Source organism: Muscardinus avellanarius (genome assembly GCF_963383645.1).
Source record: "Muscardinus avellanarius genome assembly, chromosome: 1".
Lineage (NCBI taxonomy): Eukaryota > Metazoa > Chordata > Mammalia > Rodentia > Gliridae > Muscardinus > Muscardinus avellanarius.
In genome coordinates, this window is record NC_137786.1 from 101,088,721 (window position 1) to 101,113,815 (window position 25,095).

The following is a 25,095-nucleotide window of genomic DNA, read 5'->3' on the forward strand; positions in this document are numbered from 1 at the left end:
CTTAGCGAGCCCCTCTACAACTCAATGAGACCCTGTCTCAAACTAAAGAATAAAAAAATAAAATGAAATAAATCAGGCTACAGGTGTAGCTCAGAGATAGAATGCCCCTGGGTTCCATTCCCAGTGCTTGGAAAAAAAAAAAAAAAAAACAGGAAAGAACTAATAAACAGATCCAGAAAAGTTTTTCAATAGAGGCACCAAGAATTTAGTAGGACTAGCCTGGCTTTGAGGAATTCTGTGCCAGCCTTAAGACAAGAGTGCCTGAAACCAGGTTTCTATCAGTTTTCTCTACTTAAATTTTTAAAAATACCTGTTGAACGTAGTGAGTTTTGGCTGGTGATACTCAGATTAAGGGCTTCCCTATCCAGGTCTGAAAGAAAGATACTGAACAAATATGATCCTCCTGTGTAATGGGGTCTGTGTGCCTGCCGTGTTGCTTGCCTTCCCATAGATGGGGAAGAAATGGGAAGACCCTCCACACAAGCCCACCCCATGCCACCTGTTCCTGCCTTAGGACCCTGTAGTTCTGTGTAGAAAAGGGAGGAAGTTGTCTTATAAATGGACACCATCCTGTTGTCTAGACATCAAGGAAGAGACGAGGGCTCAGGAAAGCTGCAAGGATAGCAGAAGGCTGCGCTCGGATTTCCTGTCAGAGGTGGGGTCCTGTATTTACATAAATAGTGGAATGCCCCCAGAACCCCCTCAAGAGGAGAACTCAAGAGGAGAATTAATCTCTAACCCCTTCCCAAAGGATAAAGTTACTTAGCAACCAGAAAATCACCTCGGCTAACGTGGTACTACAGTGTCAGCAGCAGGCGAAGAGCCTTTCAGTCTCAAAGATGTTAATACCAGTTCCCCCTCTTACCCCACATATAAATACCTTATGACTAACAGCTCATATTTGCAGGACATTGTCCAGAGTTAAGGGGAAATTTGTGGCCTTGTAATGGAGACATCAACTGAGTTACCTAGAGTGAAACCCATGCTCTTGACCTGAATAGTCCAGTTTGCTAAGCAGCTGAACAAAGTGCCCAGGGAAGTCAGAATAATAGCGACATCAAACAGAACCCGGGACTTCTAGACATTGTTATGTCACCTGGAGGGTTCTATCCCGATGACAGAGTTTTGCACTGGAACTAGAAAGTTGATGCCTTTTGTGGGTATGTGTATATGATACTGGGGTAGAACCCAGGGGCATTCTATCTCTGAGCTACACCCCCAGACCTATTTTTTTTTTTTTTTGGTGGTACTGGGGTTCCTGGAAGCCCTTCTACCTCCGGGCTACACTCCCAGACCTATTTTTTATATTTTTTTATTTGGAAACAGGGTCTCTTAAGCCAGCGAGGCTGGCTTCAAACCAGCATGATCCTCCTGTCTCTACCTCCCAAGCGTGGGGATTACAAGCGTGCACCACCACACCTGGCTCCCAGACCTATTTTATTTATTTATCTATTTTTATTTTGAAACAGGGTCTCACTAAGTTGCAGAAGACCTCACCAAGTTGCCGAGGCCAGCCATGAACCTGAGATCCTCCTGTGTCAGTCTCCCAAGTACTGGGATTACAAATGTGCACTGCCATACCTGGATAAACCATGTGTCTTTTTTTTTTTTTTTCGGGTCTGGGGATGGAACCCAGAGGCATTGGACCTCCGAGCTACACCCCCTGCCCTATTTTCTATTCTTTATTTTGAAACAGGGTCTCACTGAGTTGTGGAGGGCCTCACTAAGTAGCTGAGGCTGTCGTTGAACCACGATCCTCCAGTCTCAGCGTCCACCATGCCCGGCTAGCCACGTGCCTTTCGCAGTGTAGTTTAAGTCAAATGACTATTTTTGTGTGTGTGTATGTGTGGTACTGGGGATGGAACCCAGGGGCTTTCTACCTCTGGGCTATACTCCCAGACTTATTTTATACTTTATTTGGAAACAGGGTCTCACTAAGTTGATGAGAGCATCACTAAGTAGCCGAGGCTACCTTTGAACCTGCGTGATCTTTCTGTCTCAGCCTCCCAAGTACCGGGATTATGAACTTGTGCCACCACGCCTGGCTTGAATTATTTTTAAATACAATAGTATTTCTATGTAGGTTGGATACTCTGGGAAATACGACTCTGAGATGCTGAGATTTGCACACCAAAGGTTTATTGATGAGTGCCTCCGGCAACAAAGCTGTGAGGAGTAAGGAAAGCGGGATGGGGGGGATTGAGGCAAGGGGTCCAGTTCTTCACCCCACCCTCACCCCAACTACCAGTCATCAGCCAGCCTAGACCCTTTAGTAGCCAACACTCCCCACAGCTGGGAAAAAACACCTGCTCCTGCAGTGGACCTGGTTGTGCTGCTTCAGACTCTGCTGCATTTGCCAATGAGTAATGTTAAGTCCCAACTATCTCCACATTTGTTATTTCCTCTTACCTACCCAGCAGCCTGTGAGATACACAAGGCCAGGTGGACATCATTCTCCTCTGTTAACACCCAGAAAAAGGAAGTCCAGAGAATGTCAAAGCCTTGCCCGAGCCACCTGGGGCTTCCTGCTGGCCCCACCCACAGGGATCTCTACTCACAGATTGCATTCAGTTCTTCTTACATCTAGAGTTTATGTAACTACGGAGCTGTCAGAGGAGCTAGGGAAGGCCCAGAAGTCCACCCATCTATTTTTTTGGTGGTGGCGATTGAATCTAGGGCCTTGTATATGCTAAGCAGGTGCTCTACCACTAAGATACACCCCCAGTCACCTCATTTTGGGGGGGGGGGTACTGAGCATAGACCCCAGGGGCATTCTACCTCTGAGCTACTCCCCCAGCTCTCTTTACTTTTTTTTCATTTTACAGGTGTGTGTGTGTGTGTGTGTGTGTGTGTGTGTGTGTGTGTTTACTGGGGATTGAACCCCCAGGAGCATTCTACCTCCAGCCCAGTTTTTTAAATTTTATTTAGAATAGGGTCTTGCTAGGTTGATGAAAGTCTCACTACATTGCTGTAGTGGTAGTACACAAATCTCAGTACTTGGGAGGCTGAGACCGGAGGATAGCAGGTTTGAGCCAGCCTCAACAACTTAGTGAGGCCCTTAGCAACTTAGTAAGATCCTGTTTCAAAATAAAAATATAGCGCCGGGCGTGGTGGCGCACGCTTGTAATCCCCGCGCTTGGGAGGCGGAGACAGGAGGATCGCGCAGGTTCGAAGCCAGCCGCGCGCGCTGGCTTAGGAGACCCTCTTTCTAAATAAAAATATAAAAATAGGTCTGGGAGTGTAGCCCAGAGGTAGAAGGGCTTCCAGGAACCCCAGTACCACCAAAAAAATAATAATAATAAATAAATAAATAAAATAAAAATATAAGCTGGGCATGGTGGTGCATGCTCACTTGGGAGGTTGAGACAGGAGGATCACAGGTTGGAGGACAGCCTCAGCAAGTCGTGAGATTCTCATCAACCTAGTGAGACCCTGTTTCAAACTAAAAATAAAATTGGGCTGGGGATGTAGCTCAGAGGTAGAATACCCCTGGATTTAATCCCTAGTACCAAAAAAAAAAAAAAAAAAAAAAACCAGCTAGGCATGGTGGGCACACTTGCACCAGCTTCAGCAATTTAGTTAGGCAATTCACAACTTAGTGAGACCCTGTTTCAAAATAAAAGAATAAAATAGGGCTCTACCTCTGAGCTATACCCCTAACCCCATTTTATTTTGAAACAGGGTCTTGCTAGGTTGTTGAGAGTCTCACCAAGTTGCTGAGGCTGGTCCTCCTATCTCAGCCTCCCAAGTGCTGAGATCACAAGTGTGTGTCACCATACTCATCTCACATTAACAGATTGATTGATTGATTGATTGATTTTGCGGGTCTGAGGATGGAACCCCTCCGGTCTCAGCCTCCCGAATGCTGGAATTACAAGCGTGCGCCACCACGCCGGGCTTAATAGTTTTAAGAAAGACAGGGAAAATGAAACTGTTTGTCCTGGACTTCCTTTCTCTTATCACTTTGTGAAGTCTAAGCCAGACGAAAATAGCATATTGCTGCAGGGTGAGTAAGCTATGTTCCCCCTGTGTTCTAAACTACCAAGTAGCAGATGATGATAAAAGTAAACGCTCCCTAGAGACACACAGATGACTCTGCCCTAGGTTTTTCCCAACAGAGATTCATTTCCAAACCAATGTCATGATAGACATCCTGAGAAAACACAGATTTTCTTTCTTTTCCTTCAATTTATTTATTTATTTATTTATTTATTTATTTATTTATTGTGTGTGTGTGTGTGTGTTACCAAAGATTGAATCCAGGAGTGTTCTACAGCCAAGCTACACCCCCAGGCATATTTTTTTATTTTATTTTTTGCAGTACTAAAGATGGAACCCAGGGGTATTCTACCTGAGCTACACTCCCCATCCTGTTTTTAAGTCTTTATTTTGAAACAAGGTCTCACTAAGTAGCTGAGGCTGGCAGTGGATCTGGGATCCTCCTGTCTTAGCTTCCCAAATACTGGGATTACAGGCATGAACCACCACACCCAGCCTTTTTTATTTTTATTTTGAAATAGGGTCTCTCTCTCTCTCTCTCTCTCTCTCTCTCTCTCTCTCTCTTTGGTGGTACTGGGGTTCCTGGAAACCCTCTACCTCCGGGCTACACTCCCAGACCTATTTTATAGTTTTTATTTGGAAACAGGATCTCTTACACCAGCGCGGCTGGCTTCGAACCTGCGTGATCCTCCTGTCTCCGCCTCCCAAGCGTGGGGATTACAAGCGTGCACCACCATGCCTGGCTGAAATAGGGTCTCTGTGATCCTCCTATCTCTCAGTCTTCCAAATACTGGAATTGCAGGCCTGTACCCCCACTCTCTCCTCTTCTCTTCTCTTCTCTTCTCTTCTCTTCTCTTCTCTTCTCTTCTCTTCTCTCCTCTCCTCTCCTCCTCCTCCTCCTCCTTCTTCTTTCTCCCTCTCTCTCTCTCTCTCTCTCTCTCTCTCTCTCTCTCTCTCTCTCTCTCTCTCTCCCCCCCCTCCCTCCCTTCCTCTCTCCCTTTCTCTCTGTCTCTGGTATTAGGGATGGAACTCAGGAACATTATACTTCTGAATTATACCCTAAGACCTAGCTTATTCTTTTTGAAACAGGGTCTCACAAAGTTGCAGAGGGTGCCCAAGAACCTGCGATCCTCCTGTCTCAGCCTCCCAAGTACTGGGATTACAAATGTGCACACCACACTCAGCTTCTTCTTTCTTCTTAAATGACTTCACAATATATCCGCAATCTTTTCTTCTATTTCTAGGACACAAATATAACAGCTGTATAGGGTAAACTTGGTGGGTTTTATTCCACAATGAGGACCAAAGTGATACCTGTCCACCCTCGGTCAGGCCCAGGTCACCAATGTCCTCCGTTTTATCCAGCTCTTACCACTGAAGTTCCCTGGTTAAAATGGGTTGTGTTTCCCATGTTCACTCTGTAGATTTACTGATGACCAGTCACTGCTTCAAGCCTCTTGTTTCTCTTATAGATATGGTTGGTCAGTTACCTCAACTCTACTTAATAACCCAGGTGAACAGAGGCCGACCTGGCCCAAAGTCCCCTTTCCCTTCCGAGTTCCTCAAGGAGCTACCCACAGGGCAGACACATGCATTCATGCCTGGCCTAGGAAAGAAGACCCAAATCTGCTAGAACATTCTGTCAGAAGGGGCGCAAGATTAGCCAGGCCTGGCGGCACACACCTGTAATCCCGGTATTTAGGAGGCCAAGACTGGAGGATCACAGGTTTTAAGAGCAGCCTCAGCAACTTAACACGAGTCTCAGCAACCTAGTAAGACCCTTTCAAAATAAAGAATAAAGAGGGCTGGGGGCTAGCTCAGAATTAGACTGCCCCGGGATTCAAACCACAGTACCAAAAGGAGAAGAAAAAGATGTGCGTAAGAGCCAGGCACGGTGGCACACACCTGTAATCCTGGTACTTGGGAGGCTGAAACAGGAGGATCACAATTTTGAGGCTAGCCTCAGCAATTTAGTGAGATCTTTTAGCAACTTCAGTGAGACCCTGTTTCAAAATAAAAACAAGACTGGGGTATATCTTGGAGGTAGAATGCCCCAGGGTTCAATCCCTGAAATTAAATAAATAAATAAATGTGTGTATTGTGCAAGGAAGCGCCTGGGGATGTAGCTCAGTGGTAGAATGTTTGCCCAGCACGCACAACTAGTTCAGTCCCCAAGATGAGGAAATAAAAGAGAAAAGATGCGTGGTGCTGGTACTGTGTCTATAATACCACTTACTCAGGCCGAGGCAAGAGGATCACACATTCAAGACCAGTTTGGGCTACTTAGTAAGGCCCTGTTTCAAAATAAAAAGGGCTGGGGTGCGGCTCAGTGCTAGAACGCTTGCCTACCCTGTGTGAGGCTCTGGGTTTGATCCCCAACACTACACAAATAAAGAAATGTGCCGGGCATGGTGGCGCACGCTTGTAATCCCCGCGCTTGAGAGGCAGAGACAGGAGGATCGCGCAGGTTCGAAGCCAGCCTCAGCTACTTAGTGAGGCTCTCAGCAACTCAGTGGGACCCTGTTTCCAAATAAAATATTAAAAAGGTCTGGGAGTATAGCCCGGAGGTAGAAAGCCCCTGGGTTCCACCCCCAGTACCACCAAAAAAAAAAAAAAAAAAGAAAGAAAGGAAGGAAGAAAGAAAGAAAGAAAGAAAGAAGGAAAGAAAGAAACGTGCATTAGAATGTAGACCTTAAAAACAACTAGACTGCAGACCAGAAATAATTTTAATGCAAGTAGAAAGGATTGGTCCATCCCATCGTCTTCCTCTTGCTCTACAGACCCGTTTCCTATGACTCTGGGAGGGCGGGAGGAGCAGGCCCTATTTCTAGAGTGGCTGTCCTTGTAGGAAGGAGTCTCTCCTGCTGGAAGCCTGCTCCCAGGTCTGGAGGAGCACCAGAGTCCTTTAGACTGGGAGCAGACATGAAACAAGAAAATAATTTATGTGTGGTATGTTGCATCCACCAATCCCCTCTCTTCCTCACAGTCACGGGCAGCTGTGTCATCCTTGAATCCATGGGGACCCAATGTCACTTTTAAAGAACCTGCAAAATAAAAAGTAAAAAAAAAAAAAAAAAAAGTGAAGAGTGAACTGCTTGGGAGAGGCAGAGTAGGGAAGAGGGGAGAAGAGCCTGAGTTTTTTTGTTTTGTTTTGGTGGTACTGGGGTTCCCAGAAGGCCTTCTACCTCCGGGCTACACTCCCACACCTATCTTATGTTTTATTTGGAAACCGGGTCTCACTAAGTTGCTGAGAGCCTCACCAAGTAGCTGAGGCTGGCTTCGAACCTGTGCGATCCTCCTGTCTCAGCCTCCCAAGCGCGGGGATTACAAGCGTGCGCCGCCACGCCCGGCGAGCCTGAGTTTTGAAAGTATCTCCTTCCTGGCTAACACAGCAGAGGCTGAGTTTAGGAGCAGGAGCAGAGAAGGCGAATTTGGGAAAGGAAGGAAGGAGAAAGCACCTTCTCTGCCGAGGGGACTTTGCTGTTGTTCGTGTTGACATTCTTCATGGAGATGAGGGTGATGCTGTCTTTTTTTCCATCGGCCGTGGAGCAGCTGCGGTGGAAAGGGAGTCTGGGTTACAAAAAGGACAAAGGAGCGCAAAAGGGGAAACTGTGTGTGTGTAGTAACCTCAGACCTTTTGTTTAAAATAATTTATAGAAACCAGGTGTGATGGCACACACCTATAATTCCAGTACTTGGGAGTCTAAGGCAGGAGGATCAGGATTCGTGGCCAGTCTCAGTTACTTAGTGAGGAAATCCGAAACTTAGCAAGACCCTGTTTTAAAATAAAGGATAGACTTCCGGGAAGATGGCGACGGAGAAAAGCGGGGCTTACGAGCCCCGCTAACAACCAATCTCTATTACCACAAAATCAGCGCCTTTCATAGCCAGAAAACACCATCAGCAGAGAAACAAAAAATGTAATTTCAAGGGACAGAGAAAAAGAGGGCTGGAAAAACGAGACACCAGAAACCAGACCGCAGTGCTGCAGCCGGAGCCGCAGCGTGAAGCGGCGGGCACCATTTTCCCTTGCAGCACCAGGCTCCAGAGAGGAAGGGAACTCATAACTCAGCTCAGAGCCACAGAGGAGATACGCCGGCCTCACGGCCGAGGACGCAGTAACAGTGCCTTATTGCCGGCGGCAGCGGCGAGCTCACCAGACGGCACCAGACCAACGCACTCAACAGCCCACCAGGCTCCAGAGAGGAGCAGTGGACAGCGAGCCAAGGTGAGCGGCTGCGGATCAGCCGGGAGGAATTTGGCAGATTTCTCGGCACAGGGAGCATCTAAAACTCCCAGTGGCTGGGCTCAGCACACCCTGCAGGGACTCAGAACGGAGCTCAAAAACAGAAAAGAAATACTCCAGCCTCACGGCCGAGGGCGTGGCAGCAGCGTCATATTGCCACTGGAGGCAGCAGCAACGAATTCACCGAGTACACGACAGCTCCATCTGTGCACTCAACAACAATGAGTCAAATTGTGGCCTCTAGAGGAGAAATCCCAGTACTGTACTCCCAGGGACTTGATCCAGTGGGGGAGTGGTGGTGGCAGAGATATCACACCATAGGAGAACACTAATCTGGCACGCCCCCATGGTCTAAAGCAGCCTCCATTGACTCCCAGGGTCTGAGACTCTGTGATACAACCCAGTAAAGGAGTTGTGGGAACTGAGATACCATAGACTCGAGATCCAGAGCACCTTAAGTGAAGTCGTAGTGACCCAGGGAAGAATCCAGAGAAGGCACAAACTTCCGAAATCATGGGAAAGAGGCATAACAATGGAGCACTGAATGCCCACAACCCCACAACATCAGAACCTGATAAAACAGAAATTCAGAGATTTCTACAAGATCAAATCAGGAAAATAACTGTAGAAATAATAGAGGTGTTTTGAAAAGAATTCAAAGAGAGCCAAAGAGAGATAAAGGATGCAATTAATGAAATAAAGGCCTCAATTCAAAGTACAAACAACCGATTAGACCACATGGAGAATAGAATCTCGCCTAGAAGATGATCATTCAAAAAATGAACGCATAGTTTCTAATTTAGAAAAAAAAAATCCGACAGCAGGAATCTGACATTGAAGAAATATGGGCCCATTTTAAGAGAACTAACCTAAGAATAATTGGAATAGAGGAGAGAAAAGAAGGTGAAACCAAAGGGATCAACAATTCAAGGAAGTAATAGCAGAAAATTTTCCAAACGTAGAGCAAGAGGTCGATACACAGGTCCAGGAAACTTATAGAACTCCCTTTAGAGAGGATCAGAGAAGAGGATCCCCACGCCACATAATTGTCAAAATGACCAATGTGGAAGCCAAGCAGAGAATCTTAAAGGCAACAAAAACATAGGGCCAAGTGACATTCAGAGGCAAACCAATTCGAATCACTCCAGACTTCCCAAACCAAGTCATGAGAGCCAGAAGGGCTTGGAGTAACATATTCCAAAATCTGAAAGAAAACAACTTCCAGTCAAAAATTTCCTACCCAGCAAAACTTTCTATCAAATTAGATAGGAAAATAAGAAGCTTCCATGACAAACAGAAACTGAAGGAATTTATGTCTTCAAAATCAGCGCTTGAGAAAATACTCAAAGAGATTAACTACAAAGAAGAAATAGGTAACACACACCAGAACCAGAGAAACAAGATTTTCCATCCAACAGACAACTAAGATTGGTTATCTGTGGAGATTCATTATTTATGTTAGTCTTTTACCTATCTCTAAATTGTATTGTTTGCTTTTATTGTTGCTAATTTTTAGGATTTCTAGTTGGAATATTAATATACCTTCAGATATAGCATTTGGAAATATTTTATCCCATTCTATCAGTAACTTTTAACTCTGTTTACATTGTCTTTGGATATTATATATATATATATATATATATATATATATATATATATATATATATATATAGTGGTACTGGGGTTCCCGGAAGCCCTTCTACCTCCGGGCTACACTCCCAGAACTATTTTTACATTTTTTTATTTGGAAACAGGGTCTCCTAAGCCAGCGCGCGTGGCTGGCTTTGAACCTGCGTGATCCTCCTGTCTCTGCCTCCCAAGCACGGGAATTACAAGCGTGCGCCACCACGCCCGGCTATTTTTTTTATTTTTTAGGGAGTTTATTTACCCTTTTGTTGCCTGTGCCATTGAAATCATATCCAAGAAATCACTGCCAATTTCAATGTTGTGAGGTTTTATAACCCAGATTTTCTTCTAAAAGTTTATAGTATTAAGATATATATTTAGCTCTTTTATCTATTTTGAGTTAATATTTGTATATGTGTTAGGTAAGGGTCCAATTTTATTCTTTTTCATGTAATTATTATTTTTCAACAATATTTAGTTAAAAGATTAGTATTTCCTCCACCAAATGTTCGTGGAAACCTTGTCAAAAATAACTTGACAATATATGGTAGAATTTATCTCTAGGCTTTTATTTAACTCAAATGGTTTATATATCTGCCTTTATAAGAGTACTACACTGTTTCAATTATTGTAGCTTTATATGGTTTGAACTCAAAAAATATACATCTTCTAGTTTTGTTCTTCTTCGAGATTGTTTTGGGTATCTAGAGTCCATATTCCATATCAGGATAGATTTTTTCTGAAAAATAAATAAATAAATGTATGATAGTTTCACCTAAAAAAAAAGAAAAAAAAATATTCTCTGGTAAGAAAGAAAGCAAAAAGAAATATTGAAATGTTATCTTTAAGTCATCAAAAGCTTGGTATCAAACAAATGAAACTGTTCTGTGAGATTATCATCGTTAATATTGGATAAATTGCTATAATACTAGATGTCAACCACTAAGCCAAGCATGGGAAGGAGGGATGGGGAGGGAACGGGGTGGGGATTGGGTAGGGGCTAACTGGGCGATGTGTGCATATATGTCTACAAAAGTATTTTCTTTATACCATTATGATGTATGAATACCTTGCACCAATAAAAAAACAAATTAAAAAAATAAAAAATAAAATAAAATAATATAAAGGATAAAAAGAAAAAAATTGAGCTAGGGTGTAGCTCAGAGGTAGTGTGCGCCTGGTTCAATCCCCAGCAACACCACAAAATAAATAAATAAATAAATAAATAAATAAATAAATAAATAATATGGCTGGGGGTGTGGCTTGGAAGTAGAATACCCCTAGGTTCATTCTCCAGTAACACTTAACACACACACACACACACACACACACACACACATACACACACACACACACACACACACACACACGAAAAAATATCTATATTTAGGTGGTGCACCATAGTAGAATGACAGTTGTATTTTGAAGCCCCCAAAACTTGCGTTTAAACTTTGCTTTTACTACCTGCTACTTGTTTGCTCTTGACCAACTTACAACTTCTCTTAAGCCTCAATGTTTTCAATATATAAAATGAAGTCACAGCCTGGTACGGTGGCTCACGCTTGTAATCCCAGCATTTGGGAGGCTGAGACAGGAGGATCCGGGTTTGAGGACAGCCTCAGCTACTTAGGCTCTTTGCAACTCAGTGACACCCTGTTTCAAAATAAAGAATAAAAACTAGGGCTGGGGATATATCTTGGAGGTAGAATGACCCTGGGTTCCATCCCCAATACTGAAAAATAAATAAAATAAAATAAAATGAAGTCACATCTACCTTGAAGAACTGCTCTAAGAATTTGTGATAATAGCCGGGCGTAGTGGTGCACACTTGTGATCCTAGCGCTTAGGAGGCTGAGACAGGAGAATCGCATGGATTCAAAGCCAGCTTCAGGTACTTAGCGAGGCTCGCAGCAACTTAGTGAGACCCTGTTCCAAATAAAATATAAAATAGGTCTGGGAGTATAGACCAAAGGTAGAAAAGCCCCTAGGTCCCACCCCCAGTACCACATAAATTTTTTTTATAATATTGCAAGTTATATATCATCATGCATAGCACATAGTAGGGATTCAATAAGGGGTTTCTAAGCTTAGTGGAGAGGTAATAGAATAGAATCTGCATTCTGGGATGGACATGTGGTGCATGCTTATAATCTCAGTACTGGGGAGGCTGAAACAGGAGATCACAGATTCACAGCCAGCCTCAGCTACTTGGTGAGGTCCTCTGCAATTTCATGAGACCCTGTTTCAAAATAAAGAATTTAAAAAAAAAAAAAACAGGGCTGGTTTGTAGCTCAGAGGTAGAATGCCCCTGAGTTCAGTCCCCAATAATGAAAAATAATCTGCATCCCTAACTTAGCAAGACCCTGTTACAAAATAAAAAATAAAAAGGGCTGGGGGGTATAGCTCAGAGGTAGAATGCCCCTGGGTCCAATATCTAGTACATAAAAAAGAAAATATAAGAGGAAGAAATCTGCATTCTCACACTTGTCATGGAGGGGTTACAGCAGCTTCACCCTGGGGCTGAGGAGTTCCAACCCATCCATTGTCACCTGACTGTCTCCTTTCAGATCTGCCCACCCCTGCCTCTGGTGTTGGTGGAGGCTACAGGATTGTGGTGTGTGTGTGTGTGTGTGTGTGTGTGTGTGTGTGTAGGCAATAAATGTTGCTTTCCTCTTGGAGTGAAGGAATGGGGGTGTCAGAAGATGCCTCTCTTGGGCTGCTGACAGTCTTACCTTTCAGATAGCCCCGAGCTCCCTGGTTTCTGGGGATCTGTGAAAACCCAAGGGCACAGACTAGGGTCACAGGCTGTAACTCAGAAGCCCAGCCTTCCCCTCACAGCCCACCCGAAGGCAGCTCCCCGCTCATCAGGGTGCTTGTGTGCCATTCCCTCCCCCAGCCTGGTCCCCAGCAGGGGAAGACGGTACCTTCAGACTCCTTGTTCTTCCGGCACTTAAACCTTAGACTAACCACGCTGACCAGGATGATCACCACAACCACCAGGATGACAATGAAGCTGATGACACCTGAACAGGGAAGAGATCAGGGTGAGGGGAGGCAGGGAAGGGGTGAGCGGGACCGCAGGAGCCCTGAATTCCCTTCCAGGCCAAGGGCTCTACAGACAGGCTCTGGGAATGGAGTGAATTGCCCTTCTCTGCTGAACAAATGCACTGCGGCCCCTGGGCAGCTGCACCCTCTGTAAGATGCGGGAGCCCAGCAGAGCCAAGAAGAGCTGGCTGGAGGGCCAGGGCCTTTCCGTCAGGGCCTCCCACACCAGCCAGCCCTCCGGGAGCAAATGGGTGAGATCTGAACCCGTGCTCCCAGACCCAGAGTCCAGGTCAATTGCAGGGGTGCGGCCCCCTCCCACAGCACAGCCCACCTCCTCACCAAAGGCGGCCACGGTGAGCACTGTCTCTGATGTGGGGCTGGGCAGGATGCTCAAGTCTTCCCTCATCCTCGGGCTTGTGGTGATTGGGTTAGGAGAAGCCTTTTGAGATGTTTCTGAAAGGCAGTGGGGTTTGCATCAGTGAAGGGCCTACCAGAGACCACTAGTCTCCCTTCTGCTCCTCCCAGGAAAGAGTGCGCACCCTACAAAAAGGATTTCCTCCCTGCCACTCTGCCCAGTGGCCCTGTGAGGTGTGGGGTCATCTGAAGGGCACTGCTCATGTTCCAGAGGACTCTGGAGGTCCTGATGTTTCAGCCCTCGGAGCCTTAATGCTGCGGAGTCAGGAGCCAGGCAGGGCTAGGCAGAGTTGTCTGTGTTTTGGCAAGGGCTGGATGGGAGGGAAGGAGGCCCCATGCTTATCTTCGGGTATATCCCACAAGCCAGGCCAGTTAAGGGGCACGGGCCCGGCCCTCCTAAAAAGTGGTATGTCCTCCTTCCTTCCCCTGTTCAACTCTTTGTATTTGAGGCACAACTACTGCTCGGTGTTCTCGTCTCCCCTCACCTCCCTCCCAAACAAGTCTGGGAGAGTAAAACACCTGAGAACCAAGGGGTAGCTTGAGAAGCGGGGCACAGATGCCTCCCTCCTCATTTTGTGTTGTTCTGGTACTGGGGATGGAACCTAGGAGCCTTCTACCTCTGGACTATAACCCACACCTATTTTATTTAGAGGGTCTCTCTAAGTTGCTGAGAGCCTCACTAAGTTGCTGAGGCTGGCTTCCAACCTGGGATCCTCCAGTCACAGCCTCCCAAGTACTAGGATTCCAAGCGTGCACCACCACACCTGGCTCATCCCTCCTCCTCATTGTGAGCATACAGGGCATACCTTCCCTTTTGCTGCCGTGACTGCCGCCGCCTTCACCACTGCTACGGGGAGCATCCGTGCCTGCTCCTGAAACAGGTGGCCATGATGGAGGGCGCCCGCCCTCCCCGCCTGCTGTGAGAGGCCAAGCCCCCCCCCTTTCCTGCCTCCCTGCCCCTTCCCCATTCTCCCTCCCCTTTACACCTTTTTCCATTCCAAGCTCAGGCTCCTTTTGCCTTCTTGGTGACCAGGCCCAATTTCCTGTTGCTACTCCTTTCCAACCCTCATTATTTCCTGAACCAGCACCCTGCTGATGCAGCACCTGACCTCAAGACCCCCCGCTCCTGGGTCTCCTGAGGAGGGGAGGAGGGACACCTCCCAGACACAGCTCAGGGTCCCTCACACCCTGTCCCCACCCTGGGTACTCACCAAGTCCCAACGTGTATTTCTGAGGCTGAGACTGAGTCTGGCCCAGCAAGGACGGCGAGTACCCATCCAGGGTGCCCGGCTTGAGCGTTACAGGCTTCCTGGGTCCCGGGGGGCCCTGCGAGGCCTTCTGTGGAGCTGCTGTGGGTTAGGAAGCATGCGTGGCCTGCTCAACACCTCAGCCGGCGTTGGTGCAGAGAGGGCCCTTGGCCCCAGAGTGCCCTCTCTTCGCTGCCTTCACTTCCAGAAGGGCCATTTTCTGGCCCACCTTTGGGCCTTTGCCCTTGATGTTCATTCTGCCTGGAACATGACCCACAACCCTCCACCCCATAACCCACACCTGCTCATCTATCTCCTTCTCAGGCTTGGCTTTGGAGGCCCATCGCTCTGGGAACCATCCCAAGTTCAAAGTGGCTGACGTTTGCCTTGTCTTCCCAGCACCTTCTACTCCTGCTGTGAGACCCCTCCCCTGCTTTGTAATTGCCACTGTGAGGTCCTGTCGGCTTGCCCCCCAGGTCTACACTCTTCTTAGAGCAGACTGTGTCTGGTTCTTCCCTGGGTAGCATTTGCAGGCTCAATGGCAGAGTACCTGGGGTGCTGATGCTAGGCGGAAGCTTTGGGCTGCCAGGCTCTGAGAAAGACTTTTCTCCTGCAAGGACAGAGGCAGATGGGTGGTTAGAGATGGAGCATGTTTGGTGGCACCTTGCCCCCTGGCCCACCAAGAAAACTTAGGCTTCCAGCAGTATGAAAGGATGGTGGGAAGAGGCTGGCCCCTGGGGACACACTCACTCACCTGTGTTGGGAGAAGTTGGCTCTATCACCAGACTCAGACTACTGAAGGCTCCTGCAACAGACCATCTGAGGCTGAAGTGTCTGCTACCTCCTATGGCTCTGTCCCCCTCTTTTTTTCCCTCTATCTGGTATTTTATGGTCTTTCTCCTTGCTGCTCCCATCCCAACCACTCATTCCTCTCTCTCTTTCTTTGCTTTCTCTTTCCTTCCTTCCTTCCTTTCTTTTCTTCTTTCTTTCATACTGGGGATTGAACCCAGGGGCTTTCTAACTCCGGGCTATACTCCCAGACCTATTTTATATTTTATTTGGAAACAGGGTCTCACTATGATGCTGAGAACCTCACTAAGTAGCTGAGGCTGGCTTCAAACCTGTACAGTCCTCCTGTCTCAGCCTCCCAAGTACTGGGACTAAAAGCATGCACCACCACACCTGGCTCATTTTCCCCTCTTTCAAGCCATGCTAGATTGGGCCAGGCTGGGAAAAAAAAATCCCATAGTAAACTCAGTTTTAGATGAGCTCCCGAGAACTCTGGCCCCAGCCCCCTGAAGTCATGTTTAACACGCCTCTTGTACCCTTCCTGTGCTCATTAACCCAAATGCTGGAGTAGCCCCTGGGAGTTGTCTTACCCCGAGAGGTCTGGGTTATCGTGGGCTGGGAGTTGTGACCTGCAAGAGAAAGTAAAGCATATAGACCGGCTTGGAACCTGCTGCAGCAGAGCCCATAGAGGACCCAGGCCTTTTGGCCCAGGCCCCCATGCCTGAAGGTAGGCACGCTTGGCAGAGGGCCAAAGGATGTAGGCTCTCGCTCGTTGGAGCTGGCTTCCTCTGAGACTGTGACTCCATTGCAACACCACCGCTACGTCACCGTTCAGAGTCCCAGAGTCCTTTCCTGTCTTCCCGTCTCTCTCATCCAAGTGCATCACCAGCCTGACACAAGGTCAGGGGAAGTTCTTGTTTATTGTTTTTACTGCACTGGGGATTGAACCCAGGGTCCAGGTAAGTGCACTACCACTGAGCCACATCCCAGCCCAGGGCTAGGGTCATTCTACACTGGTGACAGGTCCAAAGGCAGAGGACCAATGACTTGCCGAAACTGGACAAGGACCCAGGACTAATGTTCATCCTATGCTGATGCTGGGTGATTCATTTTCCCCTGTGAAGATGATCATCCTGGCCCTGCCCTGAGGGGAGGGGAAGGAAAGATGGGAAGGTAAATAAAGTGGGTGTAGGGCTTGAAGAGGGCTGTTTCTGCCTTGCCCAGTGGGGGCAGGGTCTGCACAGAAGCAAGTCCTGAGGCCTGTCCGGAAGCACAGGGAGCCCTCAAAGGACCTAGCTAGCAGTCTGCTCACACAGCAGCTCCGGAAATGGTCATCACTGACCCAGCCCAGAGAGGAGTCGGTTACCAGGAGTCCCCAGAGCCCTTGGCAGGCATTTTGTATGTGCACGTGTGTGTCTGTGGGTGTCTACGCAGCTGTGTGTGCGTTTGTGTGCCCCTGTGGTGTCCCGCTGTGCATGTGGGACCTCAAAGGTCAGGCTGGGTTTGCTCACTTTCCACAATGAAGTCATTCTTGAAACCTGTGAACAATGTGAAAGGAAAGCAGCGTGGGGAAGTGGAGCCGCCCAGCCGGGTTCCCGTCCCTGCTCAGGCTGGGGCTGCAGCCCGTCGCCCTGCTGCCCGGGCCTGGTGCTCAGAGTGGCCGGGTGCCAGGGCCAGGCAGCAGGGGCAGCCTGCTGGTTTGTTTATTTTCCTTAACCACTGCCTTCCTCTATGTGACTGTCACTTGGATAGTGTAGAATCAACTGTGTCTGACTCCCAGCTGGCCCAGACCCTGTGCCGCACCTTTCCAGCTCTCTCTCTCTAACAGCCCCATTCCCTTGTGGGTAGAGGGTCCAGAAAGGAGTTAAAAGTTGTAGGAACCCAGGATAAAGAGAACCTTTTCTGAACCAGGCATGGTGGCACACACTTGTAATCCCAGCATTTGGGAGGCTAAGACCGGAGGATTGCATTTTAAGGGCAGCCTCAACTGCGTAGTGAGGCCCTCTGCAATGCAGTGAAGACCCTGTTTCAAAATAAAGAATAAAAGGTCGCGCATGGTGGCGCACGCTTGTAATCCCAGCGCTTAGGAGGCTGAGACAAGAGGATCGCACAGGTTCGAAGCCAGCCTCAGCTACCTAGTGAGGCTCTCAGCAACTTAGTGAGACCCTGTTTCCAAATAAAGTATAAAATAGGTCTGGGAGTATAGCCTGGAGGTAGAAAAAGGCCCTACCAGTTACTGATCCAGCACATTTTATAGGCCATCTAAGTGCTATGAGGGGTAGAAAGGCAAATATTAGCAGCTTGGGAGGAGTCCAAAGTCACCAGCTTCAAGCTTTATTCCCTGCCTTCTCTGTCTCCAGCTTCGTCTTTCTCCCCTAACTTGTCACCTATAAAGATTCTTCTGGCCGGGCATGGTGGCGCACGCCTGCAATCCCCGCGCTTGGGAGGCGGAGACAGGAGGATCGCGCAGGTTCGAAGCCAGCCGTGCTGGCATAAGAGACCCTGTTTCAAAAATATAAAAAATAGGTCTGGGAGTGTAGCCCGGAGGAAGAAGGGCTTCCAGGAACCCCAGTACAACCAAAAAAAAAAAAAAAAAGATTCTTCTGTAAGTAGGGGAAGCACTTTTTTGTGGTGCTGAGGATTGAACCCAGGGGTGTTCTATCTCCAAGCTACACACCCAGCCCTATTTTATTTATTATTTGGAAACAGAGTCTTGCTAAGTTTCTGTGAGCCTTGCTAAATGGTGGAAGCTGGCTTTGAACCGGAGACCTCCTGTCTCAGTCTCTCAAGTATTGGGACTACAGGCTTGCACCACCACGCCTGGCCGGAAGCATCTCTTTCTGCAGGTCAGGTACCTCTGACCACTGGCATGTAGACACCCAAAGAACTCTGGCCACAGGAATCTCTGATTTTTCTGGTCTCTATTCCCTAATCCCTCCTTGTTTCATTTCCTTCCAGGCTGTCCCCCTCCCCTGACCCTCTGTCTTTCCCAGAAACATAGTTTTATAGTTAAAATCATGGGTAGTACAGTCTGATGGGCTGGGTCTGACTTGGTCCTCAGTTATCTATCATCTATCTATCTATCTATCTATCTATCTATCTATCATCTATCATCTATTTCTTTTATCTTGTGATACTGGGGATGGAATCTAGGGGCAGTCTACCTCTGAGCTTTACTCCCAGCCCTATTTTTTTTTTTTTTTTTTTGTCTTGAAACAGGGTCCCACTAAGTTGCTGAGACTGGCCATGAACCTGTTATCCTCCTGTCTTAGCCTTAGCCTTCCAGGTACTGGGATTACAAGCATGTGCCACCATGCCCAGCTATTTTTCTCTTCTTTAAAATGCAAGTGAACTGAGCATGCTTGTAATCCCAGTGTTTGGGAGGCTGAGACAGGAGAATTCCAGGCTTAAGGTCAACCTTAATAAGTAGTGAGACTCTCATTTAACCTAGTGAGACCCTGTTTCAAAATACAATAGCGCTGGGGTATAGCTTGGCAGTAGGTAGGGCTCATATGCCTACATGAGCGAGGCCCTAGGCTCAGCCTCCATTGCAAATAAATAAAGCAGATATTAGGACCTCATAGATTATGAGGAAAAGAAAATGCCTATAGTCCCTTGTGGTGGTGCAGATCTATAATCCTAGCTCCTTAGGAGGCTGAGGCAGGAGGATCACAAGTTCAAGGTCAACTGGATAGCTTAGTGAGACCCTGTTTCAAATTAAAAATTAGAAGGAGATTGGGCGTGGTGGCGCACACTTGTAATCCCAGCATTTGGGAAGCTGAGACCAGAGGATCGTGGTTCGTGGACAGCCTCAGCTGCTTGGCGAGGCCCTTTGCAACTCATTGAGACCCTGTTTAAAAAAAAAAAAAAAAAAAAACTAACTAAAAAACAAGACTGGGAGTGTAGCCTGGAGTCAGAATGCCCCGGGTTCCATCCCCAGTACCAGAAAAAAAATTAAAAAAAAAAAAAGGGCTGGAGATGTGGCTCAGTGGTAGAGTGCCCTGGGTTCTATTTCCCCCCCACACACACACAAAGTATATATCAGCATATACTACATTTAGCATGGAACCTGACTGCTCAATCAATGCTAGACATTTTAATTTGGGGTGGGGGGTACTGAAAATTGAACTCAAAAGCATTCTACCTTCTAGCTATACCCCAACCCTATTTTATTTTTTTGAAACAGGGCCTAGCTAGGCTGATGAGAGTCTCACTGCGTGCCGAAGCCGTCCTCAAACCTGTGATCCTCCTGTCTAAGCCTCCCAAGTAATCACAAGGATTACAGTCATGTACCACCACGCCCGGCTGACATTTTAATTTTTGCACCTTTTCTCAAACCCTCCAAGTCTCTTCCCTGACTTCTTCCATCATGCTCCGGTTGGGAGCCTGGATATGCTCAAAAGGATTCCTCAGTCCACCAAAACGAAGGGCAAGGGTGCTAGCGGCTAGGCAGAGTGCACCCAGGCCTGGGGCAGCTGTGGCTCGAGCCTGGGGGCCTGGAACAGGGCTCGGGGGAACTCCCTGAAGTTTCCCCCACAGCCTCACAGTGCTCAGCCATCAACTCTACCATCTATTATGTGCAGGACGGGAGGGCTGGTCAGAGTCTGACCGCAGCCACTGGGCTTTCAGAGGAACGTCCAGCCTCCCCAGGAGGCACCCCGGCCCCACCACCCCACTGCCAAGCAGGGCCAGCCCTTCCCCGTCGCACACTCATCTCTTGCTTGCTTTCTGCTGCACTGAGCTCGCTGACGCTGCCTCACAAATCTCCCAGCGGGCTTGGAAGCTGGGGGATTGGCCAAAGGGAAGTCACTGCCCTGTGAGTCAGAGTGTCCTGGACTTCTCACGGTTCCCAGCAACTGCTCCGTAATTACAGGGCCCTCGGCAGCTGCTCCATGACTCCTGGCTGGCAGAGCCCCGTCGTCTCCCTGGAGGTCATCTCGTCCAGCCTCCTGGGTGAGAAGGCTGTACCTATCCTCCTTGCTAAATAGTCTCCAGTATCTAACCTGGTATAGCTTAAAGTTAGCATTTAGAATTCCCAGGCTGTTACTCCTCACAGGAAAGAAGAATAAAGGTCACCTGTAGATTCCCAAGGCACAAACTACTTTGTGCTAGAACATGGCACCCAGGCCAGCGGGAGCGGGTCAATGGGGCAGCCGTAGGCGTCTCCTGCCCACGCACCCTCTGGAAGGAACTCTCCAGCCCCAGGCTCACACCAAGCCAGCCGCTGCCTACATTTCAGGGGGCCTGCCTCTGTGAGGGACCCGGCTCACCCTGGAAAATTCCCCACAAATGGGTTTAAGAGTCTCTGTTCTACCCCTGCCCGGTAATGACCACCCCCAGTCTGCCAGAACCCTTTTAGGGATAGAGTCTGGAACTTCCCTCCCTCGGGCAGAGCCCTGGGTGAGGGGTATGTGTGATATGTGTCCTGAAGGAGGGACAGGCAGGAATTGCTGAAGGACAACAGCGGGCACCCCTTACCTTGGAGGAACTGCAAGCCGAGGATCGCCCAACACAGCATCGTGGCTCCGATGGTCCCCATGTCAGCTGGGCGTGTGGCCGGGCGGCTGCTCCGCGGTGGCTCTGTCCATAGTGGAGAAGAGAGAGGGAGTGCTGGGCTGGGGGCGGGGGGGCGGCTCTCCAGGAGTTTCCTGTCAAAGAATAGAAGGAAACAGATTGGGCCTGGCTCCAGGGGCCCTGCTCAGCTCGCAGCCCAGATGAGGATGTGAGGCTGAGCAGCAGCCGCTGTGTGTCCTGGCCAGTGCAGCTCTAGTCTCCCCTAGTTGCCGTGCACAGTGAGCATCCCCACCTTCCCCTCCCGGGGCCTCCGGTTCCCCACCACCACCACCACCACCTACAGGTTCCCCTGGAGTCCACTGTTTCAGACCAGGTTTCTTCTCTTGGGATTAAGCCCAAAACTCAGCCCACCAGCCACCCATGCTCTGTAGACTCTGAATTCTCCACATTCCTCTCCCTCCTTAGGGCTCCCAATGCAGATGGGAAGTCCAGCATCTTCCAGGGAGGCCTTACAAACATTACTAAGAGAAAAACAAGAGTACCACATTCCAGGCGTCCCTCCCTCTACCCCCAACCCTGAGTTCCAGCTGCACCCTGTTCTTAGCCTACATCCTGCACTCAACTGCCTCCCATGAATCTCTCCTGCGGACGACAGGTCAGCGTGGTTATTTTTCCAGTATCCTTAGAACTTAGAACCTGGTACAATGCCTGATGCCTGCCATATAGCAGTTCCTCAGCACATCTTTTTTTTTTTTTTTTTTTTTTTTTTTGTACTGTGGATGGAACCCAGGGGCATTCTACCTCTGAATTACACCCCTGAGCCCTATTTTTTTATTTTTTTTTGGTGGTACTGGGGTTCCTGGAAAGCCTCTACCTCCGGGCTACACTCCCAGACCTATTTTATACTTTTATTTGGAAACAGGGTCTCTTAAGCCAGCAAGGCTGGCTTCGAACCTGTGCGATCCTCCTGACTCCGCCTCCCAAGCACGAGGATTACAAGCATGCGCCACCGTGCTGGGCTTTATTTTTTACTTTGAAACAGGGTCTCACTGAGTTGCAAAGGGCCTCACTAAGTAGCTGAGGCTGTCCACGAGACACGATCCTCCTGTTCCAGGCTCCCAAATGCTGGGATTACAAGCCTGCGCCACCACAACCGGCAGCACATCTTCTTCTTTTTTCCCTGGTGGTAGTGGCACTGAGGATGGAACCCAGGGGCATTCTACCTCTGAGCCATACCCCCAACCTAATTTTATTATTTATTTATTTATTTATTTATTTACGTCACTGGGGATGGAAGCCAGGGGCATTCTACCTCCAAGATATACCCCCAGCCCTATTTTTTATTCTTAATTTTGAAACAGGGTCTCACCAAATTCCAAAGGGCCTCGCTAAGTAGCTGAGGCTATCCTCAAACCATGATCATCCCATCTCAGCCTCCCAAATGCTGGGATTACAAGCATGTGCCACCACGCCTGGCTCTATTTTTTATTTCTGAAATAGGGTCTTGCTAAGTTGCTGAAGGCCTCACTAAGTTGCTAAGGCTGGCCTCAAACCTCCAATCCTCCTATCTCAGCCTTCCAAGAACTAGAATTACAAAGGTGCATCACTACGCCCAACTCTACTTACTGACCTCTGAAATGGGGTCTTGCTAGATTGCTGAGATTCTTGCTAAATTGACGAGGCTGGTCAGGAACCTGCAACTCTCCTCTCCCAGCCTTCCAAGTACTGGAAGTACAGGCATGTGCCACCTGCCCAGCTTCTTTAGCGCATCTTTATTGAACTAAACTAAAAAAAATTAGGAGCATGGGATAAACCCCATCACAAAACAATAAATTAAATTAAAGCAGAGAAATAGTGTACACAGTTTACATATTAATATATCAGCCCAGGAACTGCAGTACATGCCTATAATCCCGTCTACTTGTGAGGCTAAGTTAGGAGAATCACAAGTTCAAGGTCAGCCTGGGCAATTTAGTGAGACCCTATTTCAAAAGATCACTCCTCTAATCCTAGTATTTGGAAGATGGGAAGATCACAGGTTTGAGGTCAGCCATAGCAATTTAGTGAGACACTCAGCAACTTACCAAGACTGTTTCAAAATAAAAAATAAAAAAGAATTGGAGAAAGCCAGTGTGGTAGCACACGCTTGTAATCCCAGTACTTGGGAGGCTGAGACAGGAGGATCATAGGTTCCAGGACAGCCTCAGCAAATAGTGAGACTCTCATTAACCTAATGAGACCCTGTTTCAAAATAAAAAATAAAAATAGGGCTGAGGGTGTAGCTCAGAGGTAGAAAGTCCCTGGGTTCAATCCCCAGTATCAAAAAAAAAAAAAAAAAGAGAGACCAAGAGAAAGAATTGGGGGTAAAATATGTAATTTATAGGGAAATAGATGAAACTAGAGAACATTATGCTAAGTGAGATTAGTCAGTCACAAAAAGTAAAATATCAGATGCTCTTCCTAAGATGTGAAAGCTAGGGAATAAAAGGGTCATAAGGAAGAACTCTAGGCAAAGAAGGAGAAACCACAGATGAGCAAAAAAGGTGACCTAACTGAGGTGGATGGGACAGGGAAGGAGGGACATTCCCCAATGTACATGATGTACATTCAAAACATCAAAGTCAATCACTAAGCCAAACTTGAGGAGGGAGGGGGAGAGAATGGGGTGAAAATTAGGTAAGGGCTAACTGAGTGATGTGTGCATGTATGCTTCCCCCATCCTGTACTCCACTAAGATATATGACTACAGTGCACCAATAAAAAATAAAAAAAAGGATTGGGGGGCCGGACATGGTGAGACACTCCTGTAATCTCAATACTTGGGAAGCTAAGACAGGATTGCAGGTTCCAGGCCAGCCTCAGCAACTTAGGCTCTTAGTAACTAGAGAAACCCTATTTCCAAAGAAAAAATAAAAAGGGCTAGGGGTGTAGCCCAGAGGTAGAATGCTTTCAGGTTCATTCCCCACCACAAAAAAACAATAATAAATAAAAAATAAATGGTGGGAAGTAACTTGGGCCTTACTATGTAGCAGAGGCTAGCCACAAACCTGGGATCCTCCTGTCTCTGCCTCCCAAGTACTGAGATTACCAGCATGTACCACCACACTAGGTTTAATAAATAAATAAATAATTATATTATATATTATATATAATTTTAAATATATTTTTGTTTTTTGCCCCTTCTTGAAATGTAACAAATATTATATTTTGAAGCAACCACAAATGTATATAAAATTTGAAAGTACATTATACAAAACTTTTTTCCCTGAACCAGTTAGTAATAAATTATCAGCCTGGTGTGGAAACCTATGCCTATAATCCCAGTACTTGGGAGGCTAAGATAGGAGGATCATAAGTTCACAGCCAATCTCAGAAATTTAGCAAGGCTTTCAGCAACTTAGCGAGTCCTTGTTTCCAAATAAAAAATTTTAAAAATAGGTCTGGGGGTATATCTCAGAGGTAGAATACTCCTGGGCTCAATCCCCATTAACACGGGGAGGGGGGGGGATATGAACAAATCTGGTGGGGCCACCAATCAGCCCACAGTAGCCAGCTTTCTTGACTAAAGTTTATACTTTTTTTCTTTGTAATTAGTGGGTGTTTTGTGGGGAGAGACTTAGAAACTATGTAAATAATTTCATTCCTCATCAAATTTTCAACTTATTTTATTTATTTATTTATTTATTTATTCATTTATTCATTTATTTATTTATTTGTGGTACTGGGGTTCCAGGAAACCCTTCTACCTCTGGGCTATACTCCCAGACCTATTTTATACTTTTTAAAATTTGGAAACAGGGTCTCTTAAGCCAGCACAGCTGGCTTCAAACCTGCGCAATCCTTCTGTCTCTGCCTCCCAAGCGATTACATGTGTACGCCACCATGCCCGGCTTATTTATTTATTTTTGCAGTTCTGGGGATGGAACCCAGGGGCACTGTACCTCCAAGCTACACCCCCAGCCCTATTTTTTAGTCTTTTATTTATTTATTTATTTTGGTGGTACTGGGGGTGGAACCTAGGGCCTTTTCTACCTCCAGGCTATACTTCCAGACCTATTTTTTAATACTTTATTTGGAAACAGGGTCTCACTAAGTAAGTTGGGCCTTACTATGTAGCAGAGGCTAGCCACAAACCTGGGATCCTCCTGTCTCTGCCTCCCAAGTACTGAGATTACCAGCATGTACCACCACACTAGGTTTAATAAATAAATAAAT

The 25,095-nt window shown here is 47.3% G+C and overlaps 1 protein-coding gene across 1 annotated transcript; it reads right to left on the reverse strand.

The window, feature by feature from the left end:
* Window positions 1-6,965: 6,965 nt before the first annotated feature.
* Window positions 6,966-20,905, reverse strand: ECSCR (endothelial cell surface expressed chemotaxis and apoptosis regulator; the record flags this gene model as incomplete). Its single annotated transcript, XM_080706576.1, has 11 exons — window positions 6,966-7,043; window positions 7,458-7,551; window positions 12,604-12,640; window positions 12,796-12,894; window positions 13,256-13,369; window positions 14,137-14,202; window positions 14,542-14,679; window positions 15,128-15,187; window positions 15,332-15,382; window positions 15,957-15,995; window positions 20,845-20,905. 11 exons carry the CDS (start codon window positions 20,903-20,905, stop codon window positions 7,035-7,037), a joined length of 768 nt encoding a protein of 255 aa, XP_080562702.1. The 3' UTR covers window positions 6,966-7,034.
* Window positions 20,906-25,095: the final 4,190 nt, after the last annotated feature.